At 46.4% G+C, this 18,616-nt stretch overlaps 1 protein-coding gene across 5 annotated transcripts in view; it reads left to right on the forward strand.

Annotated features, from left to right (window-relative positions):
• The window catches only part of LOC119373244 (serine/arginine repetitive matrix protein 2), a 49,178-nt gene that overhangs the window by 14,140 nt on the left and 16,422 nt on the right, over positions 1–18,616 (forward strand). For all 5 annotated transcript variants that reach the window (XM_037643259.2, XM_037643260.2, XM_037643266.2 and 2 more), the window contains exons 7-8: positions 1,023–1,200; positions 17,235–17,953. In XM_037643259.2, the coding sequence (XP_037499187.1) occupies positions 1,023–1,200; positions 17,235–17,953 (897 nt within the window). The remainder of the gene's footprint in view (positions 1–1,022; positions 1,201–17,234; positions 17,954–18,616) is intronic.

Consider the following 18,616-nt stretch of genomic DNA (forward strand, 5'->3'; position numbering starts at 1 on the left):
AAGTTGCTGCAGTGTTTTACATTACGTAACAGTCTGGAGTGTGGCCAGTTGCCTGTTTGGAGGTTTTTACCCCTTCTTTCTTTGGTTTTCTTCCACCATGGTCTTCAAGAATTGTTTTTCATGCTGCGTCCTCCGTATGATAACCTATACATTTATACTAATACATGCAGTTTGTTACTTCTTTATTGCTATAATATTGTGCTATCGACATTGGGCGTACCATGTTTTCATGTTGAATATAGGTGATGCAGTGTGGTTCTAGTGCAGCCATAAAAATGTATAGCTTTGTATGTTTCATTGTGAAGCAGTATATCTGCAATGCAACTTCTTCACCCATTCTGTCATGTACGTAGTTTGTGTTAAGTTGAAATGTGCAGTGCTTTCATGTTTTAGTTTTTACTTCCACTGCTTAGTAAAAGCATGCGCTGCCTTCCGGTCATGAATGTAGGTGGTGTGAAAGCTTGTTCTACTTTCCACATCATTGCCTGCCCAGTATGAAGTGAGTTATCGTGTTTTACTGGTGAGGGCAATGCTTGTCTTGTAGTGTTATTTAATTTATACTTTTCAAGGCATTGTAGAAAAGTCTACGAAATGTATAGCTGAAGTACAGCATCACGCATCCAAATGTGACATTGATTTTTTTTTAGTGTAACTACTGCTGTGAGCAATTGCTCATGATAACCGTGTCATGTTGCTGCAAATCTGGCTGCTAAGGGTAACGTTGGCAGTCGTGTAAATGTTAGTCAAAATTATGCTCATATGGCACCAGCTGTAGACGGTGGAAACAAAAGTATGGGCATTACTTAGCTCTAAATTTTCGCGTTCAATCCGCAAGGACTGCATAGCATAGATTCACCACAGTTGGTTGAACGTTGCGCGACAGCTAGGCGATCATCGTGCCCAGTGTCTGATTGTTATACTGCTGCACTTTTCAAACATTTCGTGCACGACCTGGCTTGGACTAGTTTTGAATGAATATGTCTTGCTTGCTCAGTCTTTCCTCTGCAAAACGTGCATTGTAGGATGCGGACTCTCTGGAAGATCTGAGCAGAACTGAGGATTCCCTGAGCACAGTGAGGGAAGTGCTCCCCCCGGTTAGACCACCTCCCACCAAGCCCACTACCTTGTCCTGGAAACCATTGCATTCACCCAGCAAGCCACATGCACCTCCACCACCAACAAGACCTGAAGAAAAGGGTGGTAAGCTAGTAGTCATCACTTGCCTGCATTTATTAGTAAAGCTTTTAAGTTCTGAAAGACTAAATTTTGAGCATGGTAACATTCTAGATGCAACTGTAAAGTGGGGAAAAAAAGTTGTTTGAAAACTGCCTCCCTTTTTTTTTTTCCGCATGAGTGTACAATGGAATGTTTGCTGAATGTCAGTTTTTTGAATTGCCATGCAAAAAAGGCTTAGCAGGTCTTGCGATATCTTTTTAAATGTTATACTACTTGTTGCTACACGGGTTCAGAGGAGACGTTGAACGAGTTCAATATTTGGGGAGTCATCATAGTGCAAATAACTTCCTGTCTGCATTATTTCGTGCACCTTGATGTCCTGCTTGTTGGCATTGCATGAACTTGGAAGTCAAGAAAATGTACCAACTAGCCGATCAATGAAATTTATTAGTTAAGATGAACACAAAGCCTGCTATACCTCTTAACCCTCTTCTCTCTTACGCATGCCTCAGAGGTAGGTAATCGAGCAAAATTTTACCTGCAATAACAAATTGTTCTTAGTGTTCGCACTGATATAGTACCTCATACGGGGCTCGTATGTGTCATACGGGCATCATATGTATCTAATCGTGCAAGAGACATGGCAGGAAAAAGATTCAGAGGTCTGTATCAAAATCTTGAGACACGGCCGCTATTTTTCAAGTACGTGCTGGATGGTGTCGCAATATGATACTCCACGCCAGATTCAAAGGCTTCATCAAAGCACATAATACTGTCTGTAACTTGCTCGTGTAACTTTGTCAACATGTGCCTCAACTGCTATTAGCGCAATATCGTGTATCAGCAGAGCCCTGTGCAAGGTACAACATTGTTTTCTTGGCAGGTACTTTCAGGTACACCTCTGTGCTAAAAGCACTTCCTGCTGTCTTTGTCTTTAGCTTTTAGTGGACATGTGTTCTCGGCACTTCATTTGCTGCGCTACTACAGTTAAAACTCAATCTGATGAAACCTGATTTTATGAAGCTCTCGATCTAACGAAGAAATTGCCATTCCCCGAGCAAATACCCGTAGGGTTCAGTGTTGTCATCAACCCAATTTAACGAACTAATTTGGCCACCAAACCCGATTTAACAAAGCTTTTCCTGAAATAAATGAGTAAAAATCGGTGATTTCCTTCTAATTTTGACATAGACATTCTAATCTTGGCATAGACGACTTTCTCTTCGAGCATGCACTGTAATGCCATCACGTACGTTAAAGGGGGCCTGCAACACTTTTCCAAGTAACCATCGAATGGCTTTATTAAAGGAGTTTATTGCCTCACGAATTGACCACCGCAAAAATTTTTAGAATCAGTCAAATACGAGAGGAGTTGGAGATTTGTTGCATGCTGTAATTGTTTTCTCTCGTCCCTACAAGTGCGCTGGAAGCTAAGCAGGGGGGATGGCACGGGGGAAAGAAGTTAGTCACGCGTGCATCACGACCTTGAGCACTTTCTTTTTCTTTTTTCTTCAAACACTCAGCTCACTTTCAGTGTGATCGCGAGCGAGTGCGCGGGAATCTGGCGGCCCCCCATGGCGGCCACGGTAATATTCGGCTCACGATGATCAAATCAGCCAATGGCCGTGAATTTGAGTATATGGCGTGGTCATTTGGGTATATGGCATCATTTGTCGAGGGAAGAGGGAACGATTTCTAGCTGATTTTTAGAATTCATTGTAAATTTCAGACCGCGTGCTGCGCTATAATGTTAGGCTCGCGTGTGCTCAGGAGCCTCGACTACCGTTCGGCAGCGCTTTCTGACCAGGCTGAAAAAGTTTTGCAGGGCCCCTTTAAGGGGGGAGGCTACCCTGGAAGGGCAACTTTTTTGTTTGTTGAGATATCTTAAAGGGACCCTGAAACGGTTTTTTGAAGTTTTGTCAGCATTTAGGCAAGAGCATCCCCAAATCATTCGCATCAGAAATTAAGTCACGCACCGTGTACCAAGGCCGCTACGTACAATTGTATCTATACCCTCCTCCTCACCACTGCCATGCACCCTCAACTCACAGACACGCTGGCATCGCCGGCGATCGCAGCACTCTCATGAGCGCACTCGACAGCTTGAGCTTCGCCCAATCATGGCCTCCGATATTGTGCGCAATCTCGGAGGCCCAGTGTGCCCGGCAGCATGCCGTCTGGCAACAAAGACGAAGCTCGCAGAGCAGTTGATATCTGCTCCGACAGGTGCCGCCACACCACCAGCAGGTCTTATTTTATTCTGCTGTACGGCGACAACCTGTCCTCGTTCGCTGTACGCTGTACAGGTGATGTTCGCTGCTGTACGGCAACAACCTGCCGACAGCCCGTCCTCGTTCGATGTTTCGTCTGTCCATGTCTAAATAAGCGCTGTGTTTTTAAGATGAACCTGTAAAAGCATGCAGACAAACAAGAAGAATTCGAGAACGATCACCGATAAGCGTAAACTCGAGCAACGTGGTTGTGTCTTCAGGGGTGAAGTTACAGCCGCAGACACGTGAATCGTGGCGTTGAACAGATAGCGAGAGCGCGACGCTCATTGCAGCGACGAGCTGAAGGGATTCCGCTCGCTTGATGCCTCACAAACATTGCATGCTGTCGCAGCTTAACAAGTCACCACTTGCTAGATATGTGGTACACAACACGGCTAGGGCAATTCATTGTGTCCAAGAAAAGAAATCTCGAGATAAACACTGTCGCTCAGCTCACGTCAACACAGAGCACGTTGTAACACAGGCAGACGACGCTCGTTGCCCACAGGAGGTTCAGTGACGTGGACTGGGGTTCAGTGACGTAGATTAGACATATCCAATGAGATCAGCCGCCTGCGTGACGTCGTGCTTCCAAGACGACGTGCATTGGAAGTGGCCGGTTTGAAAACGCGTTTGGCTGAGCCGTGGTGATCGGTGGCGATTCGCAGCTTTAAAACGTTGTAATAAATTACACAGTTTACGCACAGAGCTTAAATCGGTCTGTAAATTATCCTTAGGACTTGCTTTATCGGCCCAATGTGTTCGTACAAAATCGTCAAAACCGTTTCAGGGTCCTTTGAAGAAAATTTTCAGGATAGACTCATAGCAAAAGAATTTGAAGAACCACAAAGTTTGATGCAGTTATGTGTGTACTGGTTCCCAAGTTAGAGCCGTGTATCAGAGTAGTCCACATGGGTCTCTCAGTCGGGGTCTGAAGAATTCAGAAAATGTGCTAGCACTGTAAAATCTGCTATGATGATTCCTGGATGGGTACCTCAGGGTAAGACAGCCCTTTCTCTATGACACATTCAACTGGTCGTTTTTGTGCGCTCCAGAGCACTCTGGCGACGTGCGTCACGTTCGGCTGGTGGAAATCGAGCACTCTGAATACGTTCCACTGCTTCTTTCAGGACACCACGCTCCCACTTTGACATCGGAGCGCGACAGAGATCTGATCACGTGACTCCTGCACCTTATCTGTTTTGCAACAGTAGACGTGGTGACGTGTGTCCTTCCGGCCTCCGATTGCTCTGGCGAGCAGCTGCATGTTCGGCTTGAATATGCATTATCTGGCTCGAATCAAGAGCGGGCTCCACATTGTTGCAATCAGAGTCGAAGCGCGGTGGCGCCTAGCCGAATGTACCATTAGATTTCTTGGCTGAAAATGTTTAACAGAGCACTGAATCTAGTGTTGCTGATTAGGCTTTCATAAATGAAGTTCTGATTAATTATTAGAAATTACAGACACAGTATATTGAAAAACAGCTTTGTCTTTCTCTGAGAAATTAATTCAGGTACATAAGAAAAAAAAACTGATGGAAATCGGATCAACGGCTCCAGAGATATCTCTAGACTAAGCAGCCTCACCAGCCAAAAAAGTCATTTTGAGAAAATAAGCTTTGAAAGTTTTGAACACATACCTCGATGTGAAATGACCCTGCAGACTAAAAAAAATGCTTTTTTATACACTTCTATCCTTTGCCACCTTTCCTGTTCTTTTTTTTTCATTTTTGTTTTGTTTTCGTACAAGTGGGTTGGCAGATAGTGCTAGAGGCAGGGGTGTTTTATTGTCACTGTGAATTCTCCCTGAGGAACACCATGGTGGTTGTTCTCATTATTTCATGATTTATGCAACAGGTGGGACTGATCGTCTCTTCTTAAAGGGACACTAAAGGCAAATATTAAGTCGACGTTGATTGTTGAAATAGCGGTCCAGAAACCTCGTAGCGCTGCTTTTGTGCCAAGGAAGTGCTTATTTTGAAATAAAATCACGTTTTTAGTGGTCCGCATCGCGTTAGCGCGCTTCAAATCTCCCGCCTGAAAATACGACTCTCATACGTCACTGCTGCCATGCCCAACGTTGCCCGCTTTTACTGCGCGGCCGCCGACACTAGTAGCAGCCGAGCGGAAGTAGCGGGACCCACAGTAGCAACAACGGCGCTGCGGCAAAGACTTGCTCGGATGGGCACATTCAAAGCTGTCACCAAGTTGCGGTTGGTCTCGTAATCCTCAGTATGAAGGTGCAGCGAGCACACACGCAGAGGTTTTGACTGTTTAGCACACTGGCGCAATGGCATGACACTAAGCCACTTCGAGCGTAAGGGTTCATTCCGCGGCACCAAGTGAAAAGACACACCGGTTTCCTTGCTGCAGCACTGGCGTTGTGCACCATTCGGGCATCCGGCAATATCACACGCATGCGGCATTTTGTCGAACTTTCTGTCAGAGCGACCTTCACGAGCGCGCAAAACACGCACGGCAGTACGCGATCCCGAAACTACCACTGAGACGGGCGAGGCACAGCTCGTCGAAAACGGAACCTTTGAACCACGCGCGCCGTTCCCCATGGCAACGCCACGGAGGTTTTGTTTTCCATGAATCAAGCGGAAACGAACAAACAGCATTTTATTACGTCTTTTGATGCTCGGAATGTTCTTTTTTTACTGCTGCTAGTTTGATTACTAGTGATTTATTGTAGGCCGACTTCCCTACGTCATCGGGATCACTTCGAAAATGTCCCACTCGTGGCGCTCGTCATGTGATACATTTAGCCTAATTTCTCGGTAAGTAGGGCACTGCTGTTGATAATATTGCCGTTTTAGAAGTTGTCATACATTGGGCTTTCACTCTAACATAAATTGTTATTTGCCTTTAGTGTCCCTTTAACCTTCTTACTCGGCCTGCTCGTGCAATCACCGCATTCGTTCTCCCCATTTTTGAATATTGGCAGCCTGTCATAGCTTCAGGTGGCTGTCTTCCTGGCATGTATTACCCAGACATGGGAGACTCCATGTCAGGACCACCCTCATGGACTGTTCACACGCGCAAGCGCGCATTAGTAGCAAACACAATGCCACAGTAGCTTTTGGATGTCGCTGCGTTCCGAAGGATGGAAAAATTTTTCTCGATTTTACGAACTTCCCCATGTGACGAAATGATTTGAACGTCAGCAATGGGATGAGACGTGTACTGAAACGGACGGGCATATGCGCAGAGGTAGTAAATGGAACCCTTTTTGAAGTCTTCTTAATGACCAAGAGTCTAAGAGCATCCTTAGCCTCGCAACGGATAGGCTCATAAAAATGGAAATCGCAGTCGGTTTCACTAAGAGTGAATCAGCTAACAACTTAGCAAATACCTATCTCCCACTCACCAAATATGGGGATCGCTCAGAGCATGTAAACTATGTGGGACTCGTGGCACCTGATCTAGACGAACCATTCACCATATCGGAGATCATACATGTTCTCTTCAATCTAAATGGCAGATCAGCCCCGGGACCCGATGGAGTCACGAACAAACTTCTCAGAAACCTAGACGATAGGGCAGTCGAGATAGTCACGGCCGAAATCAATGAGACAACTGGGCAGGCACCGGTAGGATGGCGTACTGCAAAAGTTGTACTTGTACCTAAACCAGGCAAGCCCCCACATATTACCAACCTGTGGCCCATCTCCCTTGCATCATGCATCGACAAAGTTGCGGAGCATGTGATACATAACAGGCTTACTGAACATATTGCCACGCGCGACGTCGAGACAGTCTCGACGTTGCCATTTATTTTCAATGCGCCAAAGAAGCCCTACAGCTCGCCCGCCTGCGCATCAAGAACCAACAGAGAGTCGACAGCTGTCACTATAATATTCGACAACGTCTCATGGAATACCAACCCGGTGACCGAGTGTGGGTTTGGACGCTGATGCACCGACGTGGACTTGGTGAAAAACTTCTTCGGCGATACTTTGGGCCATACAAGGTGCTTTGACGACTCAGCGCTCTAGACTACGAGGTCATCCCGGATGGCATCACGAACTATCAACGGCTCCATGCACGACCTGAAGTCGTCCATGCCGTGTGTCTTAAGCCATTTTATTTGCATTAGCGAACCTTTGGACTCTATTTTTTTTTTCCTTTATCATTGTAGCTTATTTGTGCATGCACGTTTTTTCCCCCTTCCACGTTCTCTTACAAGCATCGGGACGATGCTTTCTCAGAGTGGGGCAATGCAACGCGTGCTCCTTTTATTATTTTTATCTAACAAGTCTGTTTCACACAAAGCCGCTGCCTTGCGCAAGCTGCGCCACACAGGACGCTATGCTTCTGCTTAAGAAAGCCATCTTTGGTAACATGACTCGCGACGTGAGGGGAATCCTCACTCTGGACCATCCAAGGCATTCGACAGGATCACGCATAGACTCATCCTAACTGAGATTTCCTCTTTTAAGCTGGGTCAGCATTTTCATGACTACACCAAATCCTCTCGCGGATTGCAAGGCACACCTTGGGCTAGGCACGGTCTCCGGAGGTCCCTACTAGCTAGGCAACTGTGGCACCCCACAGGGTTCTGTGCTCTCCCCGCTTTTATTCAATATCGCCATGCACAAGCTCTCCACTCGCCTTGTTGCAATTCCGAACGTCGGTCACGCCATTTATGCGAACAACATCATGATCTGGGCACTGGGCGGCTCTATAGCCATGCTCGAACACTCGTTACGAAGCGCGTTGGAGGCTACAGAAGGACTTTCTTTCAAACACGGGCCTTGAAGTCTCCCCTGATAAATCAGAGCTACTATTATACCGGCCGTCTAGACAAGGGGTCCAAAACCTTACGTCGCTGGAAACTCTGCTGATAGAAATTCGAGCTAAGAATGGACAGCCCATACCGAGGAGGTACTCGGTAAAGATTCTAGGTTTCCTCATTGATGCCAGGGGCTGTAACTTGAAAGCCCTCAACAGGCTCACTGGACAGGCCAGTAATGTCCTAAGACTTGTAGCCTGCGTTTCAAGTCGAAGAAGTGGTCTGAAAGAGGACAATCTGCTCAGAGCTTACCAGGCATTCTTTCTTAGTCATGTTATTTGCATCGCACCATACGTTACCTGGGCTAAGGCGGAAAGAGTCAAACTCTATTCCCTAATCAGAACCGGCCTCAAGCGCGAGCTCGGCCATCCGCAGTCCACGAGCACCGAGAAGCTGCTGGAGCTAGGACTCTACAACACTATTGATGAGCTAAAGCTCACACAGCGGCTCAAATAACGACTTTCATCCACTAAGCCAAGGATCAAGCTTTTAGCAGAAGCGGGTATTCAGCCTAGACATAAACAAGGACAAAGGTTAGCTTGTCCCAAAAAATCAGAACTCTCATCATGGTTGACCCCGTTCCACGAAACATCCACCCAGTGCACAACGAGGGTAGAAGATTCGTGAGAGCCAAGGCCATCCTTAAAAAGATCAATCAGCACAAACTACAGGCCCTCTTTGTCGATGCTGCCAGACATCACGTTGGGGATAAGTTCGCTGTTTCGGTCGTTGACACAGGAGGCAACCTGGTTAATGTGGTGGAGGAAGCGGCAGTAGCTCTGGCTTTTTACAGCACAATAGATCCCACTATTGTCTTCATGGACTCATGCACGGCAGTTAGATCTTTCTCCAACACCGTTGTGTCTGAACAGACAAACAGTATTGTGACCAAAGCACTTCAACAAACCCGGGAGAGCAGTGAAGGTAGGTACTGCATAACGTGGTTCCCAGCCCATCTAGACAGCTCAGTTAACCCGCTCGGATGTAACCCTAGTGAGCAGGCTCACCAGATAGTGCGCGATTTCACGTGCCATGCTGTTGCAGATATCCATGCTCGTAACGAGGTCGACATCTATAAAGGTCCGTTATGTACTTCTCACGAAATTGTTTCCCACCACCGTGTGGCCAGGTAAAAAATTCCCCCCCCCCCCCCCCCACCCCAAATTGAACAAGCCTCAGGCTAGCACACTCAGACTTCTGCAAACCCGTTCGTATCCCACTCCTCAGTCCCTTAATAGAATAGACCCCGACCATTTAAAGTTGTGCCCCAAATGCGGCCATGACTCATGTTCTTTGGATCACGTGCTCTGGCTGTGCCCAGCCCTTAATGCCTCTGCGCCCATCACGAGGAAGCAATGGGAGGAATCCCCGAAGAGCAGCAGTCTTCACATTCAACTCCAGAGGGCCCACGACATCGCGGCGGAACTTTGACTTCCGGTCCCATTGTGGGTGGAGCCACTGACTTGATCAAGCGGGGCGGCCTGAATATCGGTTCCTCAGGACTGCAATGGCTGTCACAACGAGCGATTATGGCACATATAAATGCACAGGAAAAGGCAATAAAGTTCAGTTGTAAGTCAGCGCCCGTGGCATCTGCTATGTGTCTTTGTCAGTGTGTTCCTTAGCCCTGCCCCAAACAAGTTCGACTCCAACAAAGTACTCGTCATGTCATCATCACTTCATTAAATTGAGTTTCAACTATATACAGTAGAACCCCGCTGTTACGTTCCTCACTGCTGCGTTTTCCCGGCTGTTACGTCGTTTTCCGCCGGTCCCGGCATAGCTCCCATAGGATACAATGTATTGGGAACCCCGCTGTTACGTCGTAACTGTCGGACCGTTCCCGTATGATACGTCGCGAAGTGCGCTCGGAGCCGACCGAGTGACTACCAAAGAGAGCCGCCATGGTGCATTTTCACGCAGCTTGGCCTCGTTTGACCGTAATATTAGCCGCATGAGAGGCGCAAGCAACAGAATCTTTCAAGTGATGCAAACAAAAGCATGGCCTTCGAGATTCAAATTGCAAAGATGGCGTCTATGACGTAACTGCTCGCGAAAGCAAGGCCTTCGAGATTGGCATTTACTATTGACAAAAGCATAGCCTTTGAGATTTGCATTGCACAAACATGGCGTGTATGACGTAACTGCTTGCAAAAGCAAGGCCTTCGAGATTGGCATTCACTTCTGCCATCGCGTTGGCGTAGACTCATCATCATCGTTATTTGTCGGAGAGCGGGAGGAGTTCGAGCTGGTTGGAGCTTGCACGGTCGTGCGTGCGGTTCGTGGTCGGACTCGCCGCGCCGGTCGTGATTGCGTGTGCTTAGTTCTTTCATGCCTACAGCTGTTGGTTTTAAAAAAATCACATACGTTGATTATATTTCTGTGGATGAGGCCGTCGTAAGCTCCGCGTTTCTATCCATCGACTAGATCGTGGCTGAGCGCGCCAATTTTCGTGCTGCTCGTAAGAATTGAAATAAAATTCTGTACCACTAAATATTTTGCCGTTTTTCCTGTTTTTCGGCTCTTACGTTTCCCGTCTCTTACGTTTATTTCCTACGGTCCCTTCAAAAACGTATCAGCGGGGTTCTACTGTATTAGGACAAGTTCTCTATCTCTCTGGCACTTAGTTGCACATCATTCCTCAAATATGCCTGCATTGTGGCTTATTTTAAAATGCTTGATGTATCGATTTCTTCCCTGAAGCTTGCCTTATTTAGGCTTAATTATATTGCAACTGAAGCATAAAAAAAAAAGAGGGCTGTGATGCAGGTTCTTTATAATTGTAGATAGCTCTGTGCAGCAGAGCCTCGGAGAGCGCGATCAGGGACAAAACTGTTTGTTACAAACAACACACGAAGCTTTTAATATAAACTAACAGAAAAATAACCACATAAAACTAAACACTTGATGAAAAATTCAGTGTGCAAGACAAAAAACACCTATAACAAAACATCATGAGAGTTGGGCAATTAATGCATGAAAAATAGTCCGGCATGGATGAGTGGTGGAGTCGTGCAAGAATGAGCGTCAGTCTCGCCAAATTGTTGATGAGCTGATCGACGTTGTGGTTCGCTGGAATGCAGTAGCTCTGGCTTGTGAAGGGGACATGGGCTTCTTGGCTGCAACAAGAAAACGCTGGTTGCTGGGCGGCATGCTCGGATAGCAGCGGCATCCTGGCCAGGTAGATGTGCTCAAAGCTCGGGCCCGTAACCAGACTGCTCTGCTCTGCCTGGGGGCATCAGTGTCCACAGGTCTCGAGTGGAGTTCGCGAACCACTGCGGTTTTCTCGCACGGAAACGCGATGGCAGGAGGCCCTGGGCGGGTGAAGTCCTGGTGGCTCGGGTCCGCAACCCGACTACCGTCTTCAGCACATGGTCCTGTGATGACCTTCTACTCGCCTCGTTTCCTGGAACTCTCCTTGGCCTTCAGTGTGTCGGGCTTTTAACAGTGAAGCTGTTTAAGCTGCCGTACTATGTGTGCTGTGTGACGATTAATAAACGGGTATGTGCCACAGAAATTGGGTAAATCCCACTACTCGCCACTGGTCCTCTAAGAAAAAGGCAACAGTTCGCCCAGCACTAGGGGAAGGCAACGGCGGCTGCGACAAGACCCTGAAGCAATGGAAGGCCTATGCCAACGACGACATGCCTGTAGATCTATGAGAGGTACGAATGCTTGGTTTCAGCGAGAGTTCGTTTTTGGTTGGACATCCATGTTATTTCTGTGACTGTATGAGAGGTGTGAACGCTCGGTTTCAGCGCGAGTTTCTGTCTCTGGAGTTTGGACATCTGTGTCGTGTCTGTGACTGTGTGTAGTTTAACTCGGACCTCTCTGCTCTGAGAATCAACGTAGAAAAAGCCTAGCATCACCTAGCTGAAGCCTAGCAACGACCTAGAAGCAACTTAGAAACAACCCTCATCACCTAGCTAGGGCCTAGAAACAACCTAGAAGCAACCAGATTTGTCTTTAGAATCATCCAGTTTCACTGTTTCAAGGCTTGTGTGGCTTAGTGCTTAGTGCAAGCTTCACCAATTTTTTTTCCTCCACCCTGTCCACTTGTCTTCTCCTGATTTGTCACTCTTGGAATCCAGTGTTCCCCAGTGATTGGCCCCTGGGAGCTCCGTGGTGTTTTCTCATTGGATCATTTTTCTTTTATTTTGTATTGTCGTGCTCGACATTCTTCAATGCCATCTTTTATCAAGCACTGTGCGTGCACTGTGTTGTCTTCTTTCTCTTCTTCACGTCGCACTTTTCAGATGCGCACCAAACATCGCAGGGCAAAGGATGTTGTGCAATTTCTACAGATTTTCCTGGATTACATGTAACATCGTGGACAACGAACTGCAATGAGTAAAAAGATTTACCTAAAAGATGCCTTATATTTCCAAGCACATTGATCCTACCTTAAAAACATGTGAATGCCACCCAGGACGTGTCCGTTTTGGTGGTTCATTTTTCCAAAGTGCGCAGCTGAATGGAAGAAGCTGCCTGAAAAGCAAGCACGCTTTCACAGTGACGAATTATTAATTTTATTTTATTTTTATCTTTTTTATTTTTTACATACTGCAGCCCATCATAGGCTATTGTAGGAGTGGCGACAACATCACATGTCAATTGCAGGCAGAAAATTGGTTATTGGCAAAGCGCAAACAAATCCGGGCAATGCATTCCAACGTTCAATTGTTGACTGAAAGTAGCTATATTTGTACGAATCAGTTCTAGATTTAAGTGGCAAATGATTAAGATTATGTGAGCTAAGAGTACAAGAAAGTTGAGCAAACTTAAAGTATTGATTCAAGCGGGTACAGCGTGGGGAGTTAATTAAGGCGTGCGAGAAATCTAAGCTTTCGTTGTGGTGACGTGTTGCCAAAGTGGTTCATTTGAGATTAGAGAGATGAGAAGAGGGTGAAAAGTTCCTATCGTAACAATAGATAAAACGAACAGCTTTTTTTTGTACAGACTCAATCTTGTTAATATTATTTTTACGAAATGGGTTCCAAACTGTAGAGGCAGATTCAAGTACTGGGCGGATTAGTGTTTTGTATGTGAATAGTTTGGTTTCTTGAGGGACTACCCGAAGGGTGCGTTGAAGATAACCCAGTTTCTTTAATGATTTAGTACATATTATTTCAATATGCTTGCTCAGAGATAGATTGTCCGTAAATAGAAGTCCTAGATACTTATACTCTGATACTTTAAGTAAAGAAGAGTTATGGAATGAGAAGAAAACTGATGGAGCTAAATACCTAGTGAATGTCATTGAAGCCAGTTTTGGTGAAGTTTATACTCATCTACCAGGCATTGTGCCTTGAGCAAAAGTGTGAAAATGCGTCATTAAGAATGGTATGGTCTTCAGTAGAGTTACCAGTGTGATGGAGAACACAGTCATTGTCATATAGACGCATGTTATTGGTTATGTTTTGTGGCAGGTCATTAAAGGGGCCCTGCAACACTTTTTGAGCAGGGTCAAAAAGCGCTGCCAAGCGGTAGTTGAGGCTCCCGAGAACACGCGAGCCAAATATTATATAGCGAAGCGCGCGGCCTGGAATTTACAATACATTCTCAAAGTCAGCTGAAAATCGCTCCCTCTTCTCTCGACAAATGATGTATTAGTCCGCAATATATGACGCGATTGTCGGCAGTTCCATCATTGGCTGATGTTATAATCACGATAACACCCTCATTATTACCTTTGTTGTTAATTTTGAGTTCAATAAGTAGATAATATGTATGTTTATATTGTGTTATGCTGTTAAAACACCGAACAAACATTAATATTAGTACTTCCGGTCTCATCGACAGCTCGTCTGCTCGTAGTTGCGTGGTTGCGTTTTCTTCACCATGCGCAGTGCCGAAATCGTGAATATTTCTGTGCTTTTGACCATCGCCAGTTGCCGTTGAGAGTGGCAGCCGTTCGAGTGTTGCCTCGTCAGCTGGAAACTGCATCGTCGGCACGTTCTCACGACCGAACAAGGCAGGGGTGCAGCATTTCTCCGATAACAATGCTGGCGCCGGCTCGTTTAGGATACCTGCGTTCGCTGTATGGCGAGAGTCCCGTTCGCTGTCTGTTCAGTATATCATCGAGCCGTACCTCGGCGTATCCTCCCCGTAGTCTCACGTTCCCGAGAAACCGCGACACAGCTACCAAGCAGACTCGCATTCACGGTAGCTGCAGACAGCCGGGGGATGGGTCCGTGCCGGCCCGATGCCTCACGATCCTTTCTTCTAGTCTTTAGTTCTTTGTTGTCAGCCCGCACTAGCTGTGCGCCCGCATTCGAAGAGCAAACAGCATCGAAGTGCCCACCCTCCGGCTTAAATGCTGTCAATCCAGTATTGCCTCTGGGAGAAGCGTGCACGCAGCTTTGCCGTGTTAATACGATTCAAGCGCGAGCAGTGCGACGAGGCGGTGTATCGGAGTGTGGGTCGAAACCCATCTCAGCTGTCATTCATTCCAAACGCGCACGCAGGTTTGTGTCCATGGTTGGCAGAGCGATGAAAACACTACGGCAGTTCGAGGTGCACACCCAACATTACCAAACCGACTCGCAGTTTTCAAGCACGCGCGATACACGGTGCGATGCGCTCCGCTCGACGAGGACCAGGCAAGCCGATCGGAAGTGGCGCCACAGACCACGTGGTTGCGCCCAGACGCCAGAGAGAAAAAAAATGAAGAAAAAAATTCCGCCGGCGCTGACGTAACTCTTGGGCACGTCCTCGCACCTCCGCTCTCCCTCCCTCCACGCCTCGCGCAGCTTTCCGCGCGCTGGCGGCGTCGAGCAGAGGGAGAAAGCTGCGGAACGTGATTTCTATAATTTGGTAACAGCACTTAGACTTGACGGATTCGAAAAATTTTTGCGGCATATGACTCGTGAAGAGTCGTACGTCAATAATGAGACTATTCTAATATAACTCAAAAAGGTGTTGCAGGGCCCCTTTAATGTAAGGTAGGAAGAGAAGAGGTCCAAGGACTGCACCCTGTGGCATGCCACAGCAAACATTAGCAACAAGGGAGTTCGAAGCATTGTAGTGTACATATTGGGAACAATCTGACAGAAAACTGGCAATCCAGTCTACGACTTTGGAATTGAATTATTTAGAATGAGGCCGAAATTAAATAGTAGTTTATGGTGTACGACAGTGTCAAAAGCTTTGGGCAGATCTATAAAAATTGCGTCAACCTGTTCACCAAGGTCTAGTACTTCACCACTGTCATGCGTGAATTCGACTAACGCCACGAAAATCGTGCTGGCAACCACTTAGCATGTTATTGGTTTCTAGGTAATCCATAATATAGATAAAGAGAGTAACAGCACGAACACACACCCACAAGAGAGATGACACGGACACACAAGTGCTGTGTGTTCAGTGCTTGTTTGTCCGTGTCATTTCTCTTGTGGGTGTGTGTTCGCACTGTTACTCTCTTTATCTACAGTGAACCAACTTGCCCAAAAAGAAGTATTAATTAATCCATAATATGTTTATAAATTATGTGTTCGAATAGTTTACAGGAGTAAGAAGTTAGAGAAATTGGCTGATAGTTTGTTCACATCTAGTATTTGTTACCTGATTCGTGCAACGGTAGAATTTTAGCACGTCGCCATGTGGAAAGAACATACGCGGCTTCTAAAGATTTGTTAAAAATGACTGTAAGATAGTGACTAGTCCAAAGGGAGTAACGAAGAAGAAAAGCATTGCAAATATTGTCAGGACCACAGGACTTCTTAATATCAAGTTTTACCACTAAATTGAGAACACCACCATGGGATACACAGAGGTCACTAATTGCTGTTGCTTTGCTACTCAGAAAAGGAGGGAGTTCGAGGTTATCTTGAGCAAAACCAGATAAATGCAGATGCGATTTTGTTGGAGTTATTTGTAGGCGTCTCATTAACTACAAAAACATACTATATTATTAGTAGCACAAGGTAAGATAGATTGCCAAAATTTTTTAGGATTGTTTTAAGAAGCTGAGGTAATGGTACTTTGAAATAAAATTCTTTGACTGATTTATGTTTAACTTGAAGTTCCGCTTTGACTTGGTTAAACAGAGAAGTTTTAGCGGGATCTCCACTCTGCTTTGAGTGTTGTATCCTACACAAACGTCGTGGTAAGGGTAAAATATCTCTCGTCATCCATGGTTTATATAGATTTTTTTTTCTTGGTTTTAACAGGCACAAAGCGATGAACACATGAGAGAATGAGATTTTCGAAAAAAGAAACTAAATCATTGACCTCATTACCAGCGCTCAACTGCACAAAATTATCAAAATTTTCACTAAGGTAAAGTGTCAATAACAGAAGCATCATCTGCGCGATCAAAGTTTGAAAATGAGGGGTACGGAATGGGTGGCTTTTTTATCGGAAGAGGAATACGAACCAAAACTGCTGTGCGATCCGAAATCCCTTCAGTGACTTTGCTTTTAAAACCGTCATCCACAAGGTGTTAGCTTAGAAAGACTGTCTGGTAGAGCTTTACCTCTAGTAGGTTGCTCTGCTATCCGTTTAAGGCAAGTCGACTGCAACAGCTCTAGAAGCATCCTCGACCTCGTGGCCAGTCGGAGTTAAATGATGGCCATGATATATGAAGAGCGTTGAAGTCACCCGTGAGCAATAGGTCTGCAGAAAAGATGCTCTGCTCACGTAAAGACTCATTCAGGCCAGATAAGAGGTCAGGAGCTCAACCTGGAGTTCGATGTAGGACGCCGACTATCACTGATCTCTTGTCAAGATGTACCTTACACCAAACAGACTGTAGTTCGATCATAGATTCAATTACAGAATATTGTAGACAAGTTTTCTATATCCAACTCTGTAATCCCCGTGGGCAGCGCAAGGTAATTTTTGAATGAATAATAAAAAAATGTAATTACTGTTTCTACCGTATCATTCAGTCTGCTTGCTGTTTGAATTTATGATAAACAAGCAGATTATCACTGTGATGCTTTCTCAAAAGGCAAGTAATAACCTCTGTCATTCTCTTCTGTCTGCAGATGATGAGTCATCTCCTGGAGGCTGTGGAACAAAGTCTACAGCCTCGAAGGACGAACAGTCGCCTTGTCCAGACACTCCTGCCTCCCAGACGCAGGCGTCTGGCTCCACAGCTATGGCCTTCACGATCCACTTCGACAACGACGCGACCGGAGGCAGGCCGCTGGCCCTCAAGGACAGCATACGAAAGTTTGCGCCCCCGAAACCCGAGTCGGAGCGAACGCCGTCCAAGAGTCGAGCCTCGCCAGTGTCCAAGCCCGGCGAGCCGTCGTCTACCGTGAGCGCAGGCGGTCGTAGGACGCCCACTAGTCCCACTAATGCTTCCGACTTGGCAAAACGGCGGTGGAGCGGTGCGGAGGTCCGCAACAGGAGCGGCGGAGGAGGAGGGTGGAGCTCAGACGTCGAGCCCAGCCGCCAAGGGAGGCGGCAGGATGACCAGCGTCTAAGCGACTCGGCCTCTTACTTGATCCAGAGGATGCTGAACGATGGGCCTGCACGGGCACCTCTGCCGGGTCCCATCAAGAGTGCCTCGTCGGCGGCGGCGCGCATCGAGCCAAGTTCGGGCTTGGAGCAGGTGTTGTCTCCCGCCGACGATCGGAGCGAGACCGGCACGTACACCGTCGAGACGGACCGCATGGACCCAGACGTGGAGGAGGCTCGTCGTAGGATTGACGAAGTGTTTGGTGTGTCTTCGTACAATCACCCGTCCAGTGCGGAGCAGGTCAGCAAGCATTTCTATGGCAGTACACATTGAAAACTTTCCCCGCTTTCTGTAGGCAGAAGTTTTACTTCAGCCAAAGCATTTATCAGTGGAACGGTCGAGTCATGACACACTAGCTGCTCAACATTTACAGCAAAGCAAGCAGAGGGCGAAAGTTGTAGTTCTTCAAAGCAGCTCTCCCATCATTACAAGAAATGCAACTGTGCACACCAAGAAGCTGTTTTCAGAATTGGTAAAGAATGTGTGTGTTGAAGAGTCAATACCATATTGTGCAAACATACTCGTAGGCAAAACAGGAATGCTAACAGAAAGTAACTGAAAGTAACGAAATTCAACCGAGAACAAAAAAGCCAGAAATAGAAATTCCAATGGACATATTCCAAGTAACTATATCTATTTCAAGTGACAAATTACATGTAAGTTAAGAGCTTCTTCTTTTTTTATACGTGTAACACAGATCTTCAAATACCATGGCTGGCATGGAAGCTGACTCCTTGAGAATTTGCTGCTGAACAGAGCAGTGGCAGTGCTGGCAAAGACAAGTAGTGAATTGCGCAGCCTGCATGGATAAATTCATTGTGAGCATAGGTGTGCAATCATGAAAGGATATGGTGCATTACAACATACTCATACTCGTAGTCGGAACAATTGGACTGCATGGAC

This window comes from Rhipicephalus sanguineus, chromosome 11 (genome assembly GCF_013339695.2).
Source record: "Rhipicephalus sanguineus isolate Rsan-2018 chromosome 11, BIME_Rsan_1.4, whole genome shotgun sequence".
In the NCBI taxonomy this organism is placed as follows: Eukaryota; Metazoa; Arthropoda; class Arachnida; order Ixodida; family Ixodidae; genus Rhipicephalus; species Rhipicephalus sanguineus.